This window comes from Podarcis erhardii, assembly GCF_964252035.2.
Source record: "Podarcis erhardii genome assembly, chromosome: 10".
Lineage (NCBI taxonomy): Eukaryota > Metazoa > Chordata > Lepidosauria > Squamata > Lacertidae > Podarcis > Podarcis erhardii.
Window position 1 is genome coordinate 21,970,642 of NC_138500.1, and position 16,917 is coordinate 21,987,558.

General features: G+C 44.4%; 1 protein-coding gene across 1 annotated transcript in view; it reads right to left on the reverse strand.

Moving 5' to 3' along the window:
- Window positions 1-3,782: 3,782 nt before the first annotated feature.
- The window catches only part of PTN (pleiotrophin), a 94,146-nt gene continuing 81,011 nt past the window's right edge, over window positions 3,783-16,917 (reverse strand). The window contains exon 5 of the mRNA XM_081879016.1: window positions 3,783-4,420. Within this exon, the coding sequence (XP_081735142.1) occupies window positions 4,368-4,420 (53 nt within the window). The 3' untranslated portion in view covers window positions 3,783-4,367. The remainder of the gene's footprint in view (window positions 4,421-16,917) is intronic.

The window sequence follows — 16,917 nt, forward strand, 5'->3', positions numbered from 1 at the left end:
CACCTGGAAACACTGCAAAGGGATTTTGGGTCACACCCTTTAGGGCCAGAGCAGCCATGCTAAGTAAATCAATATTTTGATTTAATATAACCATTTCATTTTGGTTTTAAATGCAAATAGTTCTTCCTGGAGAAGAGACAGTAATTGCTGGGATTACAGCAGAGAGGTGGGGGGGGGGGTTAACCCTTTTCTGTCCTGTTGCAACAAGGATATGAAATCACTCACCCAAATCTGCTATTTGCATTGGGAGGGAAGCTGCCACTAGCACTAATGGAAGTTTTCCTCCTAATACGAAGAGCAGTTTTGGAGAATTGGTTTTCATTAGGACCACAGGATGGGAGGTCTCCCCACCCCCGCAACACCTGCTGCAATCTCAGTGATTGTTCCCACCCCAGGCAGATGCTATTTGCATTTTTTAAAAAAAGGTGTCACTAAGTATCACATTTCATTTGACCCTTAGATCACACATTACAGCTCTTTGGGCCATCAAAATGACTTGGGTCAGCCAGGAAACCAAACGTCTTTATATAAATAGAAGCTGCTTTTCTCTACCACTGCCCTTTCCCTGGGAAAAAAAAGGTTGCCACAGAGAGATTGCATTGCAATGCAATGAGATCTTCCATATTATGGGGGACTCACCAGAGACATGTGTTGTTCTCAAACCAATTACCTTGCAAAGCTTTCTCTAGATTGTGTTAAATCATCTTTCCTCGGAAGTTGTGTACAGCACTATATGCTCTCTGGTGTCTGTGTGTGTGTGTGTGTGTGTGTGTGTGTGTGTGTTGGGTGGTTCTTAGTGCTTATAACAGGCTTGTGTCAATGAAGCTAAAGTTAGAGGATTTGTTTCTTATAGACAGAACAATGTGAGGCACAAATATCCTTTGGGACAATGACTTATTGATGTGGTGAAAGCCTCAGCTTGCTTGCCCTGTGTAATGTCAAAGTGTCCCTGGGAGTTGCTTTTGTAAACAGAAACACACCTTGACAGCCACTTAAAAGATTTCTCCGCTGTCTAAGCATGAGCGCAAGCCCAGAAGCATAGGGGCACTCACAGAGCATCAACAAACACTAAAAGCTGTTGAAATTATGCATTGGCATCGATTTGTTTTGGGTCGTCGCAGGAGGAAACGGCAAGATATTTGATGGCATGAGTATCCGGAACAAGTCTCCTCCACCTGATGCTCCCCCCACCCAATGGACTACAACTCCCATCAGCCCCAGCCAGAAGAGACATAGTTCAACGGTGATGGGAGCTGCAATCCAGCAACATCGACCAAGGTAGCAGGTCAAGGAAATTTCTCTTGGAATGATACTTGTGAGTACGGAATGTGAGGCAGGCTGAAAAATAATAACAAACACCCATTCTTAAATGCACATTTTAAAACTCAGGGCCACTACTAAGCAAGCTATTGCTGTGAGGGATGAGGATGTGGCTGGAAGCTACAGAGGAGGCAGCACTGGCACCAGGAGATGGTACTTTCCATTTTGCCTCAGGCAGCAAAATCTTCTGGGCCCGCCCTACTTATGTTTATGGAAAGTGAAGACAGCCTTTTGTAACCAGACTGTGGGTGCAGGAGGAAAACTCATGCTTGTGGTGTTTACAACATTTTGGGGTGGCTACTAACACTCTGTGAGAAAAATAATAATGATACAGATGCTATATCCGTCAGAAAAACTCTCCACAATAGCTCTATATTCAGAGACAATGTAGGGACGCGGGTGGCACTGTGGGGATGCGGGTGGCGCTGTGGGTTAAACCACAGAGCCTAGGACTTGCCAATCAGAAGCTTGGCGGTTCAAATCCCTGCAACGGGGTGAGCTCCCATTGCTCAGTCCCAGCTCCTGCCAACCTAGCAGTTCAAAAGCACGTCAAAGTGCAAGTAGATAAATAGGTACCACTCCAGCGGGAAGGTAAACGGCATTTCCGTGCACTGCTCTGGATTGCGAGAAGCAGCTTAGTCATGCTGGCCACATGACCCGGAAGCTGTACGCTGGCTCCCTTGGCCAATAAAGCAAGATGAACGCTGCAACCCCAGAGTCAGCCATGACTGGACTTAATGGTCAGGGGTCCCTTCACCTTTACCAGAGACAATGTGCCATTACTTACCAGGTCCTGGCGACTAGCAACATGGACTGAGTACTGCTATCATATGGTTCAAGATGGAGCAAGATGAGGGATGGACCATGGACCATGGAGCAAGATGAGGGAAAGAAGGGAAGCTGGGCCACAGAATCAGCTCTGCTGAGAGAACAGCAAATTTTGTCTCTTCCTCTCCTTGAACAGTTTTCCATAGCAGCTGGCTGTTCCAATAACTAGCATAAGTAAGAACTGGTACCTGAATTTTCTTCTTTTTTTCTTCTTCCCTCTCAATCCCTTTTCCTTTTGTGCCATGTGCCTCTTAGTTTGTAAACCCGAGGTAAAGGCCTGTCTTATCACTGATCTTCCTTAGCTGCAATGAGAGCCCTTTGTGGCTGAAAGGTAAGGTTAAAAAGGCTTCAAAGAAATATATACTGAGCTAGAAGGATTGGGAACATTTGTGCATTTTTAAGAACCTTTGAGGGTATCTTTGGGGTAACTTTCAAGGACAAAGGTTCTCCCTCCACCTTCAGAACACTCAATATCTGACAGGAGAGACACTTCCTTTGAAAGTGTCGTCCAGAAACACTCTCAAAGAGCAGGGGGGAAAGATCCACTGAACTTTATTTCATGCAAGGTAGGTCTGCTTATGTGGAACTCTGTTGTTTTGTTCTGAAATGCCAGCCATCATCAATATTTCAATAGAAGAAAACTGACAGGTTTACGTAAGTCAATATAGCACAGAGAAGCTGTGGCAAGATTTACTTCCAATAAGAGGGAAGCCATGCCGTGTCACACAAGGGACCATTGCCCCCCATCATGCCCTGCTTGTGAGCTCCTGGGGAGTAGCTAGCTGACCACTAATGAAGACAGTGAACTAGGCTCGATGGACTTTTGGCCAAAAGCAACAAGGCAGTGTGTCTATGACTTTTAAGTCCTAGAGCTTAATTTGCATAGAGAAGCCTTCCCCAACCAGGTGTTTTCCAGATGCTGCTAACTACATCTCCCATCAGCCTTGACCATTCGCCATGCTGCCTGGAGATGATGGGACTTGTAGTCCAAAACATCTGGAGGGCTGCAAGTCGAGGAAGACTGGCATAGGGATTTGGGTGCAGATATTGCTTGGCACTGTGGGTTAAACCACAGAGCCTTGGACTTGCCGATCAGAAGGTCGGCGGTTCGAATCCCCACAACGGGGTGAGCTCCCGTTGCTCGGTCCCTACTCCTGTCCACCTAGCAGTTCAAAAGCACGTCAAAGTGCAAGTAGATAAATAGGTACCGCTCTGTCGGGAAGGTAAACGGCGTTTCTGTGCACTGCTCTGGTTCGCCAGAAGCAGCTTAGTCATGCTGGCCACACGACCTGGAAGCTGTACGCCAGCTCCCTCGGCCAATAAAGCGAGATGAGCGCCACAACCCCAGAATCAGTCACGACTGGACCTATTGGTCAGGGGCCCCTTTACCTTTACCTATTGCTTAAGGACAAAAATGAACAACATCAGCACTGACCCACTGTCAACCCATCCAGATGGGTAGGGTATAAACAGACTATTTTCAGGTGGGGAAGACCTTATTAGCTCTTTTAGCATTTCAGTTCATGGTGGCAGAAAGTGAAGCCTGCCGTGCAAACATATTTTCGTACGTATCCCCTGTTCATTCATGGGAGGGAAAACATTTTCAGGAAACACATCAAGAAATCATTATGGACTAGAGCCTTAAGTTGTTTTATTAAAAGGTGTAAATTACAACCAAGTTAGTTATTTCAGGGCAGGTACAATCTGGGGACAGAGACCCACTCTTGCTGTTATAAAACGTAAAAAGTCTGTTTTACACATCATAAGACGGCCAGTCTGCACAGCATACGGACAGACCATTCTGACATCATGGAACCTCGATAGAACATGTCCTGTTGGATTTCCATGTGGGTCATAAGTCCTGCCCTTAGCATGCAGAGTCAGGCCTTAAGAAGATTGGACTCCAAAGGAGGAAAGGGGGGTGGGGATTTGGAATGAATCTAGACTTTCCAATATACAATAGTAAATCAGGTACTAAATGACATTACTGCCTTTTTATGGCAGACTTCTACAAATGTGGTTAAGGTTATACACTTAAAACACTAAAGTAAAAAATAAAAAAGAAGAAGAATAAAGAGGGCAAACTGGTACGTTTATTCCTTCCTATTGTACAATTAAGCTATAAATAACTTCTGGATAAAACGCCTAGCTGTCAATGAAACTTGTTAACCGATTACATTCGAGGAAGTCCCTTTCCCGTGTAGCCCAGCACACCTTGACTATTCCAGTGTTTTCTCCTGTTTCTTGCCTTCTTTTTTCTTTTTCTTGGGCTCTGTTGACACAAGGAAAAAAATGACAGTGTTACAAGAGCATCAGAAACAACTCCACAAGGTGCCATAGCTGGACATTTGCTAGGGCCCCAGGATTAGTAAAGGAATCACTGCCCTAACAGTGGTCCCATTGCTCACTTTGGGGACGAAAGCATCCCAGAAGATCAGATGCAGCCTAAGCAAATGCTCACTTTGCATGCCTTGTTTCCTCCAGGTTTGGGGGCTCTCTGTGAGTGCCTCCAAAATCCTGGTGCCAGAAATGATCAGAAACACAGCCAAAGTCCAAGAAAGAAGAAAGGTTTCTTCCCAAACATCTAGAGTGGCCCTGATCCTACTTGAATTGAACTGAAAGCCTTGCAGAGTCTTCAGTTTGGGTCGGGAGGAGGCAGGAGAAAGAAAAGCACCAAGGCAGACTCTCCTTGCACCTGCTCCAACCCTGGGAAAATTTGGGCTGCCTCAACCAGCTCCAGCAAAACCCCAGTTGACTCAAATTAGCCTGAGGAGTTGCAGGATCCAGGAGTCATCCAGAGCCAGTGGCACTGCCGGTTACTAAAGCACACCTTTTTTTCTAGTGGTATGTTTCACTCTGACAACCAAAACAGAGTTTATTTTAACTATGAAAATGTAATAATTACACTCACTTAGAGCAGTCCTGGGTCAAACTTTGTAATATCTAAAAGCTCTTCCGGAACATTTTTTTTTGGGGGGGGTGGGAGGGACATTTTGGGAGGGGGATCTCTGCTCCTCTGAGCATTTTTATGGGAATGGGGTGATTTTTACAGGGATGTCCAATGCTTACCAGAAATAAATGTCTTCAAACCTCCACTGAGCCGATCCTACCATTTTATATTTTCCAGAATGTCTCATTCCAATACAGTGGTACCCCGGGTTACAGACGCTTCAGGTTACAGACTCTGCTAACCCAGAAATAGTACCTCGGGTTAAGAACTTTGCTTCAGGATGAGAACAGAAATTGCACGGCGGCGGCAGCAGGAGGCCCCATTAGCTAAAGTGGTACCTCAGGTTAAGAACGGACCTCCAGAACAAATTAAGTTCTTAACCTGAGGTACCTCTGTATATCTTAGGCTGCAGGGGCAATGATCACAAATGAAAAAGGGAGAAATAAAAAATGGCAGCTGCCAGCCTGATGAGTTTTATCCTACCCCCAAATCACTAGAGAAAAATTCGTCCCTACTTTTGTGGCTTGCAGATGAGGCCATGAAATGGAGGGAGATTTGGATAGAAGATCCTGCTTCCTAGGTTTCTACACAAGTTGCTGTTCTGAGCATGTCTTCTTAGAAAACAGGAACCCATAAGGTGGCCCATACCCTCCCAGTGCCACCCATTGGGGGTGGGGTAGAGGCATTGGGAAAGAGGAAGGAGGGCTTCTTCCTGAAGCCTGGTTAGTGCTTACTAGGTTTTGAGAAGAAGATGGGTGGACTGTAGGACCCTGTCAGAGCCCTCACGCCTCCTTCCTGAAGGACTTGCTTTTCACTTTCATTGCCAGGCACATGCTGGAATGCAGCAGAGAGCTCTACCCATTGAGCTTCCTCCCTGGAGGGCTCCTCTCATCCAAGGAAGGAAGAGCAGTTGCCCAGTTATGCCTGTGTGTCTCGCTGCCTCCTTCAATCCCTTCACCAGGCAAGGCAGCCAGCCTTTGTTGACTTCACTCTGTTTCTCCATCCAGTTAATTCCATTGAACGAGGCAGAGCTTACTTCCAAGCAGACGTGTTTAAGATGGAAAGCAAGAGTAAGTTATTCATAGGACAGGGTTGTGCAGGGCTAGGTTTCTTAGGGGAGATGAAGTAGTTGCTCTCGCCGAGCTCAGTGAAATTGAGTAAATATGCGAAGTAAACAAGCGAAGAGTCCTACTGCACACAAGCACTGACCTGGGATCAAGTGGGACTTACTTCTGAGTAACCTTATACAGAGGGCGAAGCTCCAGGATGCAATCTTCCGCATACACGTCATGAAAGTAAACGTTCCTAAACATAATGAGACCTGATGTCATGGACTGAGTGGATGCAAAGGAATAGTGGGAGGCACCAGCTAGAGGCACCACCAAAGGAAGTAGGTTCTGAGCCTGGGGAGTGGTGGTGAGACAACGATAAATGGTCAGAGGCAGAAATCTGAGAAGAACTGTCAGAAGCTGAAGAGGTAACAGGGTTTGTTGAGAAGGGAGTGTCTGGCAGAAAGAAGTCCAGAATCAGAAGCTGCAGCAGGAGAGGACGGAGGCCAAGAGATGGAGATGAGTCAGGCTGGTGAAGAAGCCAGGGTGTCTCCCTCTCCTGCTGTGACCAGCTCCCCTCCCACCTGGTCTCCCAGGATCAGAAGAGGTATGAAGAGTGAGGAGCAGAGACAGGTGTGTCAGTGCAGTCTCAGATTGCTTGGGAAAGACCCAGAGAAGGAGATTATTTAGGCAGCTATTGTAAGGTGGGGATCTTCAGCCTCCACAACTCTCTCATAGGGAGAGAAGATTTGCTGTGCTCCAGATCATATGCAGAGTACTTTCTCTCTGCTAGAGGTGAAGAAAGGCCAGGACTCCAGTCCCAAAGCATTTTTCCTCTCAACTTCATCAGAATCCAGATGGTTCTCTAAAGCAGCCTCTGTGATTTCATCTCCTCCTCCTCCTCTTCCTCCAAATCCTTGTACGGAGGTTGTTTCCATTTCCACATCACAATCGGCTTCCTTCAATTTAGTGATTCTGTGATCCAGTCCTCCCAACTTTTCATCAATTTGGTCTGAAGCTTCTGAGTATTCCTCATTTCCACCTCATATTCTTCTTCTTCATCCTCTGGCTCATTTTGTTCATCTTGACCAAACATTGATCTGAACATTTTCGGTTGTTCAGTCATCATCAACTGTTTAACAATACCAATGGTCACTTATTGATCCAAAAGTACCTTTGTCATACTGGATGCTTTTAATGTTCTGGATATCATTAGGCACCCAGTCCACCTTAATCCCCCCCCCCTTTAGAATCACAGCTACAATTGCACATTCCTTTCTCATGGCTAATGATGGGCAAAAGGGGTGCCTGACCCTTTAAAGCAGTGATGCTGATGTAGGATAGAATGCCCCTATTTTCAGCTGAGGAATGTTGGAGGGCATGCCATCCCACTCTGCTTCCTCTACAGACGTGTGCTGGCAACGGTGCCAATTTCTGGTGAGATCTCAGGAGATCTTGCTGAAACCTTGTGAGACTTCACTGTAACCTGCCACTGCCACAGAATCCAGGTAAGGGAGGCTTCTGCAGGAGGTGGCAGCAGAATAGGGTGGCATTTTCCCATTTCACCTCAGGTGTAACGGGATGAGCCACCCCTGCAAGAAAGCAATGATCTACTCCATAGATGGACCACGGTGATGGACCACTGATGTTGTGGACTATTACTCCCATCATCCTTTACCATTGGGCATGCTGACTGAGGCTGATGGAATGTGTAGTCCACAGCATACCTGGAGCACCACAATGATCTACTCCCAATGCATATATTCAATGCCACTTTATAGACACCTAATATGCATGAGGATTTTTCTTAAAATAAAAATTCAAAAAGAATATTCAGGGGCTCGGAAGCAAGGAAGGAGTGATGAGGAATAGTCTCTGGTTGAGGCAGAGGCGTTCTGATCACAAGTGCCAGCTCTACTTGGCATGCGAGGTATTGTCTCAGGGTCTAGCTTAGAACAAACTGAAAATAGCAGGCAGCTCCTGGAGAAACCAGGTCACGGCTCAGTGGAAAGCAAGAGAAAGGTTTTTACACATACATCTATAAACACAAAGACACCAAGACACCTCCCAGCTTTCCTTCCTTATTTACTGCGGAAACTGGGTTTACTTCCCTGAAAAACTTATTTGATCCTGCTTCCCACCCCCAGTCGCCTTTCTCTGCCCCACAAGCTAGCTGTATTTCCCCCCTGTCTGCTAAGGGTATAGATTTTCCTTTCTTCCAGAAGAGAGGCAAAGGCAGAGAGATGGCAGATGATGGAGGCCAAGCTACCGAGAGATTTATGGAGGCAAGCCGATCCAAACATGTTATAGGATCATAAAATTGTGGCATTGTAGAGTTGGAATTTCACTACTTATATTTAGAAACATTCATGGTAGTTGTTTTTAAATAATCTGTTGATATTATCTCATTTTGATTTTATAGTGCCTGCTATTTTTAAGTACTATTTTTATTGCTATTTTTAATGCATTTATACCTACTTTTTTGTAAACATCTTAGTTATTAAGCAGTATATAAACCTTGTTAAATAAATAAATTACGTAATTTGGAAAATCACATCACAGGAAGTGGGAGGCCTATATTGAATGATCTGAAATTAGGACTAGTTCTAACACTGGGCAAACTGAGATGTCTGGACCAGGAGGCTGTGGGGACAGCAGCCACAACCTAGCTGTTCCTTCTAACGCTCCACCCACCTACTGCTTCCCAGGAAGTTCCTCTCTCCCAGGACCAAATTATAAAACTTGTGGTCAAATTAGACAACTGCATGGTTTTTTTGCTCAATTTTACACCATAACTAGGGGTTCTAGTTCAACTTAAAAAGCATACCTTATGCAAGATGGAAGCCATCTATCTCTGGTTTAGGACACAATCCACCATCCCATTATTTTCTCTTGATCTGCCATAGACCTATCTAATTAGCATCCATTTCAGTTTTGGAAGAAAGCTGTTCCAGTTTAGGATACACAGTTGTCATGGACTGGCTGGATGCAGAGAGTGGTGGGAGGCGCTAACTGGGAACCCCCCCCCTAGGAACCCCCCAGGGGAAGAAGGCTCAGAGCCAGGGGATTGGTGGTGGGACAATGATAAGTGGTCAGAGGGAGAAGAGGGAGCAGACTGGGAGGAGGAGGAAGGTGTCGGGAGCGGAAGAGGCAACAGGGTATAGTGAGCAGGAAGAGACTGGGGCAGAGAACAGTCCAGACTCAGAGGCAGAGGGAGACCAAGAGGCAGAGATGAGACAGGCTGGTGAAGAAGCCAGGGAGTCTCCCCCTCCTGCTGTAACCAGCTCCCCTTCCTTCTGGTCTCCCAGAACACACAGAGAAATGAAGATGGAAGCGAAAAGAAAGACAAAATGAAGGAATGTTAGGTTTCTGGGAAAGGAACCAGTGGGAAGACAGGACCATCAGTCCTCCTCATACCTCCCTCATTGGGGCAAGACCTACTGGGAAGAGTTGCTGTGATCATTAGGCCTGCACTGTTTTGGTTTCTTTGAATAAAGAGTTAACTTCACTGGCACCCGGTGTTTTATTGCTAACCTACTCCTGACTCTGGCTCCTCACAACAGTTGATGTCAAAATTCAGAATTATTGCATGCAGTTTGTATCACAGTATAAGCAGCTATTCTGAATGTGAAGTCATTCATATTGACTCCTTAATGGAAGATAACAAAATCAGAACAGTCCAATGAATCAAGTTTACAGGCCTTATTGTGCGGGAATTTAAATTCCTCTACAAGTGTGCTGATTTCTCCAAACGTATGTTTGCTTCGGCAGGTTGGAGCCATGATTCAGCATCATTTGTATGGCTTCTGTGGCTTTTTAGGATGCCATAACAACTCACAGTTGTTAAAACTGAGCCAGCCCCTCCTGTTAGGGAGAAAAATAAATTGCGAAAAATAAAGGTAGTGCTTCGACTCTTGTTTTCCATTTGTGGCTTTAAATTGTGGGTTGCTTCTAGTCCTTGGGCACTATCTCTTCAACATAATTGCCTTCCCCCTGCTGCTTTTGTAGTAAAGGTTTATATACATAAAGTAAAGGTGATGGCTTAGAAAAGGCCGCCTGCAGCTGTTCGGCACTGCTGAGCATTGCTATCAAATTACTAAGAAGTGATGCTAATCCATCACGCCTAGACCCAACAAAATCCACGGGGCTTATTCCTATGTTTGGTTAGGATTGGGGAATTCATTCCCAAGATTTCTTGCTTAACAGGTTTGTGAACTGAGCCTAGTGTTGGGTTGTTGACTGTTTGCCAGCTGTAATTGATTGACCCCTGGATCTTGGCATATGACAGGTCTCTTTGTATCACCAACATTTATAAACTCTAAGTGCTTCTGTTGGCACTATAAACACAAAGCAGTCACTTAACTCTTGTGGCTTTGCTCAAGGGATCTCAGGCTCTCTGGTTTTACATGAATGATAAAGAATCTCAAAATATTCCTTCACAATGAGATCGGCTGGGCAAGGAAAACTCCCCCGTTTCATGGTGATGGACAGGCTGCCAACTTTTCTCTGATATGGCTGCTATGCCTTTAACAGATGTATGGCAGGCAGAAACTTTGCTGACGAAGGAAATGGGAAAAGCCTCCCCTGTTGGATGTCCACTTGGCCCACATCTCTTCAATTCACAGCCTACAAGAATAATGCTGGAAATCTTAAAGTCCGGGCCATGAGCAGAATACAAGCAGAATACACCAAACAGGTATCCTTTACAGAAAGATCAAGATCTACACTAAATCCAAACTACACATCTTCACGGTCCCCACAAAGCCTCAAGTTGCTCTTTATACAGCTCTTTTCTGTGTTGCACACTGCTCTGCATTTTCCCACATCTTTGTGTGTTGTTCCGTTCCATAGGTTACGGAAGAAGTGAAGCTGTCGAAAACGTTGCCTGCGAGGCAATGAAAAGTACCATGCTTTTGCTGTTGTTGAAGCACAGTTAAACCTTCTTCTCTTTCTCCTCCTAAATTCTTTTATTAAATTTACAACCCGATCTTCCTCTCAAAGGAGCTTAAGGCAGCAATCGCTTGGAGGCAGAGCTCGTTCCTTGTTACTACGTGGTCTGATGTGCTTCACACCATTGGTGGTGGGAAATAAAATACTCAGCAAAAAAGATACCAAGACATGGAGTAAGTTGTCATTCGCCTCATAGATGGGAAGAGAGAAAACAGCACATGGCTGCCATTTTCAGCAACAACCCGCCATTTCTTGTCACATAAAGTTCTGTCCTAGAATTCAAGCTCTTTCTCCATTCCTTTCTCCTTTTCATTTCTATATAGATATAACAACAAATCATAACTGCCAGAACTGAATATAGACAGTTCTTCCAGATGAAGACAACCCATTAGATATTCTCTGCAGATTGAACATGTCCTCTTTCCCAAAGTTTCCTAACAATTTCAAGCTTCTTTCACCTTCTTGTTCTTTCTGAATAACCTTCTGCAGCTTGAAAATCTTGTTACATTGCCATTGGAGTCACCATCTGAGCTTCAACATTAGTCCAACATTTCTCCAATTAAAATAGGGACATCCTAAGAAAAAGTGGGACATTCCAGGATCAAATCAGAAACCAGGACGGCTTCTCTAAATCAAGGATGCCCCTGGAAAGTAGGGACACGGAGGGTCTGGTATATAGAACTTATAAGTAAATAAATATATGTTGACATAGCAGGAAGATGAATGAGCACCACAACAGTTTGGAAGCATAACAACTGTCTTCCAAAGGTTAAAAAAAGGCTGGAAAGAAATTGAAAAGAAATTGATAGTGATTTGCTAAAGTCTCCAAGAAGGCTTGCTTGCTTCCTTTTATAAAAGGGCAGTATGATTGTGTTGTTGTTTATTATCATACCAGCTGCATTAACCTACTGATAGGATCTGTGTTTTAAACTGGTGGCGCAGCTTTGCTTTTATTATTCCACAGGTGTGAGAATTGCCTCTTGAAAATTCCTGTGAGATGCTTACAGAGGACAAAGGGTGGAGTGAAGGAGACAAGAAGGAAGGGTGAAATTAAATACAAGAAAGAAAGAAAGAAAGAAAGAAAGAAAGAAAGAAAGAAAGAAAGAAAGAAAAGGAAGGGGCGTAGAAGCCAGAAAGGAAGGAAGGAAATGAATTACCCATTTAGAATAGTAATGAGAATAAACATTTGCTTATGCTGGATCTTTTTATCACAATAAGCATAATAGCTCCAGGCACTCTTGCTGGCGATGGGCACTGCTGAATGCCAAAATATGCCACTGAAGGAAGATGCAAAGAAAAATATATATTGCTAGTTCATGCAAGCAGCACAAAAAGTGTCCTAAACTCTTCCTGAACCGTACCACTTCAGGGTGTCACATGTGTGTGCGTGTTTGATACTGTTGAATGTTCTCCCCGCAAAAAAAGCTCCCTGCATATATTCAACTAGCTTAGACAATGCTTTTCAACTGTGGATCCCCATATGTTGTTAGACTACAATTGCTGTCATCCCTGGCTGGGGATGTTTAGAGCTGTGGTCCACCAGGACTTGGGGACCCAAGGTTGAAGAGCACTTGTCAAGCAGATGACCCTTCTCCCTGAAGGAATCCTTTACAACATGCAATGAAATTTTTAGATGGGGAGAGCATTCGGAATATGTCCCCAGTCCTCCTAAGGTCAGAAGTGGTAAACTCCAGAATCCTACCACCACCATCCACCTCATTTGACATATTGTGTAAAGCAGATATAATAAATTATTTGCTATTATGATTTATTGCATTTGTGAGTTGCTTTATATTGCACAAGGCAACCCCAAGTGACTTACAACCCTCAATCACAAATACATGAAAACCAGGGGAGAGGATACATTAAAAACATCCCAGTCACTTCTAAAAGGTCACATATAGTTAGGCCATCTTAAAAACATCATCTTAAAAAGCATATTAAAAAGCAGAGACATCACCTTGCCAACAAAGGTCCATATAGTTAAAGTCATGGTTTTCCCAGTAGTGATGTATGGAAGTGAGAGCTGGATCAGCCATAAAGAAGGCTGATCGCTGAAGAATTGATGCTTTTGAATTATGGTGCTGGAGGAGACTCTTGAGAGTCCCATGGAATGCAAGAAGATCAAACCTATCCATTCTGAAGGAAATCAGCCCTGAGTGCTCACTGGAAGGACAGGTCGTGAAGCTGAGGCTCCAATACTTTGGCCACCTCATGAGAAGAAAAGACTCCCTGGAAAAGACCCTGATCTTGGGAAAGATGGAGGGCGCAAGGAGAAGGGGACGACAGAGGACGAGATGGTTGGATAGTGTTCTTGAAGCTACCAGCATGAGTTTGACCAAACTGTGGAAGGCAGTGGAAGACAGGAGTGCCTGGCGTGCTCTGGTCCATGGGGTCACGAAGAATAGGACACGACTAAACGACTAAACAACAACTATAGTTAGGCCAAAGGCCTGGTTATAAAGGAAAGTTTTTGCCTAGCGCCTAAAGGTGAGCTACCCTAGGGAATGCATTCCACCACTGAAAGGCCTGTTCTTGTGTTGCTTCTTTCATAATCAGATTTTCACAGTTGCCTTTTTCATATATAGGCTTTCTAAAGGGAGCAATCTTTGCATTTTTCAAAATCTATTTACTGTTGATTGTTCCATTATCTCGTTGAACTCTGCTTAGTAGTAACTGCCAGGAAGAAGCTGAAATTGACAAGCTGTCCTAAGAAAGTCGAAGGACTTGCTCCAGAGTACAGACAGGTCCCATTTTGATGGACTCACATCAGGGCTGACCCAACACATTTTGGCACCTGAGGTGAACCACAAAATGGTGCCTCTTCCCAGCCAGGAAAGATGGGGGAAAGTGAAGATTGACATCAGGAAAAAAGGGGGGAATAAAGAGCTACATTAGGATTCACTGCCCCTGTGGATTCTGCCGCCTGAGGCATTTGCCTCACCTTGTCTCATGGGTGGGCCAACCCTCACAAGTGCTTCATTCATCATGGTAATGGGCAATGGAGCTGAGCAGGAAATCCTTGGCTGTTCCTTTGGTTTCCCCCATTCCCCCAAAAAAGCTCTTTTCACATGCCTAACTTCCAATCAGAATGAAAGAAGTTGTCTATGTGAAATCATCACTGAAATCATTGGCTGAGAGAATGTGGTTGTTTTTAATGCTTTTAGAATGTTTTAAACCGATTGTAATGAAATTGAGTTTGCCACCCTGGGTTCCTTTGGCAGAAGATACAAATTGAATAAATAATAATAATACTTTTTTAAAAAAAAAACCTTTTGAAGCTGAGAAAATCCCTCACTTTTCTGTCTAATTACTGTGAGTAGCAGCTTATTCTTTTGATTTCTGTAATGCTAATGTATACTAAGTTCCTGTGAGTCCACCTAATGAACAACATTAAAGACAGAGGAACATAATAATCAATCATGAAGATGCATCTAGAAACACAATAATACCACATGAAGGGAAATGCAGGGCCTCGTTTCCTATTATGGTTGCATTTTTCTAATAGGACTGCTGAATGAGTTTTAAACTGATTTCTTGGGTGATGTGTTTTTTTGCAATTAAGTGTTAGACCTGAATTCTTCTTTCAGTTACCAAAATCATAATTTGGGTGCTTTTCCAGGGATATTGAAGGTATGGAACTCTTTCACTTCAAGGATCAGATAAACCAACTAAAAAAAAATGAGCCAAACTCTTCATTGTTAAGATGAGGCTGGCTTTTATATTTTCACCTTTGGATGTCTGAAGTATAGAATATTGAACTGTATCCAAGAAAGCTCTAAGACATTTTGCTGTCTGAATAGAAACAGTAAATGGTCTCCCTCCCCAAATCAAGCTATAAAGAAACCAAGGCCAGTCAAGTTGTTTTGGTACGTGAGGCAGATAACCTTACAAGTACCTCTTCTTGGGAATAAAAATATTGCTGTGGCAATGGCGACTAGTATACACTACTATACACCAAGACTCACAGCTTAAATACCAGTTTGCTGTTCTTTCATCTTTAAAAGCAGTTGCCCTCCATTCCTGTTTCCTGAGGCCTTCTTATGATGGCCCCCCCTATTTCAAGAAGGTATTAAGAGACAGGAGGAAAACCTCATTTCCCATTTCCCAAAGTCTTAGAACTTCTTGCAGTGACATTTCCCTGAGGCAAAAAAAGGCCCCTACTAAAGGTAATAGGGATGCGGGTGGTGCTGTGGGTTAAACCACAGAGCCTAGGACTTGCCGTCAGAAGGTTGGCGGTTCGAATCCCCATGACGGGGTGAGCTCCCATTGCTCGGTCCCTGCTCCTGCCAACCTAGCAGTTTGAAAGCACGTCAAAGTGCAAGTAGATAAATAGGTACCACTCTGGCGGGAAGGTAAACAGCGTTTCCGTGTGCTACTCTGGCTCACCAGAAGCGGCTTAGTCATGCTGACCACATGACCCGGAAGCTGTACGCCGGTTCCCTCGGACAATAAAGTGGGATGAGCGTCGCAACCCCAGCGTCAGCCACGACTGGACCTAATGGTCAGGGGTCCCTTTACCTTTTAAAGGTAATAAGAGATGTGGGGACAAAATGTGTCTTTGACACCTAAAAATGCCTGAAATAGCTAGCAAGGGATGTGTGGATGAGAAGCAAGCAGAAAACTGGATTTAAGAAAGACAATCTGAGGGGGTTTGAGGAACCACTTTAAAATGTTGGCAGGGGGATATGGCCTGTGGCTGGAACTCACTGGAACTCAGTTCTGGCACCTCTCAGGTTGGCACCATTGCCATTCTAAGAGAACAAGGAAGACGTTCATGGTGAGTTCTGGCACCTCTTTTTCTAGAAAAAGAGCACTGGCCATCTCTGATGTAATGTGCATAGTTCTCCTAAAATACAAACTGGAAACGGTCCTTCGTACAGTGCAGTCCTATACAGCGAAATGGCCATGTGCCTTACTTTACAAAGGTCAATCCTCCATTTGATGGTATGTCAGTCCTCTATTTTGAATGTACCCCCCTCCCCTTTAAAAAAAAAGGGTTGTCCAGGGTTCAGTGTAAATACAGGGTGAGTCTTTTAAAAGAGGCCCCGTGGAACATGTGTACTCTGTATCCACAGGGCCTCTTTTAAAGGACTCACCCTGTATAAGGAAGGAAGAACAGCAAGGAACCTGAAGCTGCCCATTAGCAGTTAGCTTCTGAATGGCAGATTTAGCAAGTACCCCGAGAACCTGGTCACAGTCGTTGCTTAGAGCAATGATTAATGAATGTGCAGCAATACATATGTTAGCACATTTTCTGCATATAAGTTATACACCTTTTATGCAAATCTGGATAATCTTGGGCTGAGTTTGAGCTGAGCAAACTTAATACAGAGCAACTTGGCTCCTCTCATTTTACAGGGCTGAACTAAGTGGCTGTGGGTGGTTGAGAAGACCCATTCTAGTGAGATTCCCTGGGAGAGTTCAAAGAAAGAAAGAAAAAAGATCTGCCTCCTTTTCAGCCCACTAGAGAAGCTCTCTCATAGATTTGGTAATTCAGCCAAGATACTCATAGGGTCACCCTTCACAAGAGGCACTTTCAGGTGCTCTCAGCCTCCAAACTCCTGTTAACAAGTCTCTGCAAATGATCAAGACGAGTGCTTCTCTCCCTGTGACTGTTTGCCTGTCTTTGGGAGCTGACATTTGTGGGATCCATTTTTAAAAAACAAGCATCTTTGTTTAAATGTGGGCTGCTTCATATTTAGGTTTTTGGAACCCTGGTGGAAAGACACTTGTCAGGAAACAGCAGCACCTGCTGGCAGAAGGCGGCACTGCAGGCCACAGCAGTAGCAACACCCGGTCAACACAAGCTGCAAAAAA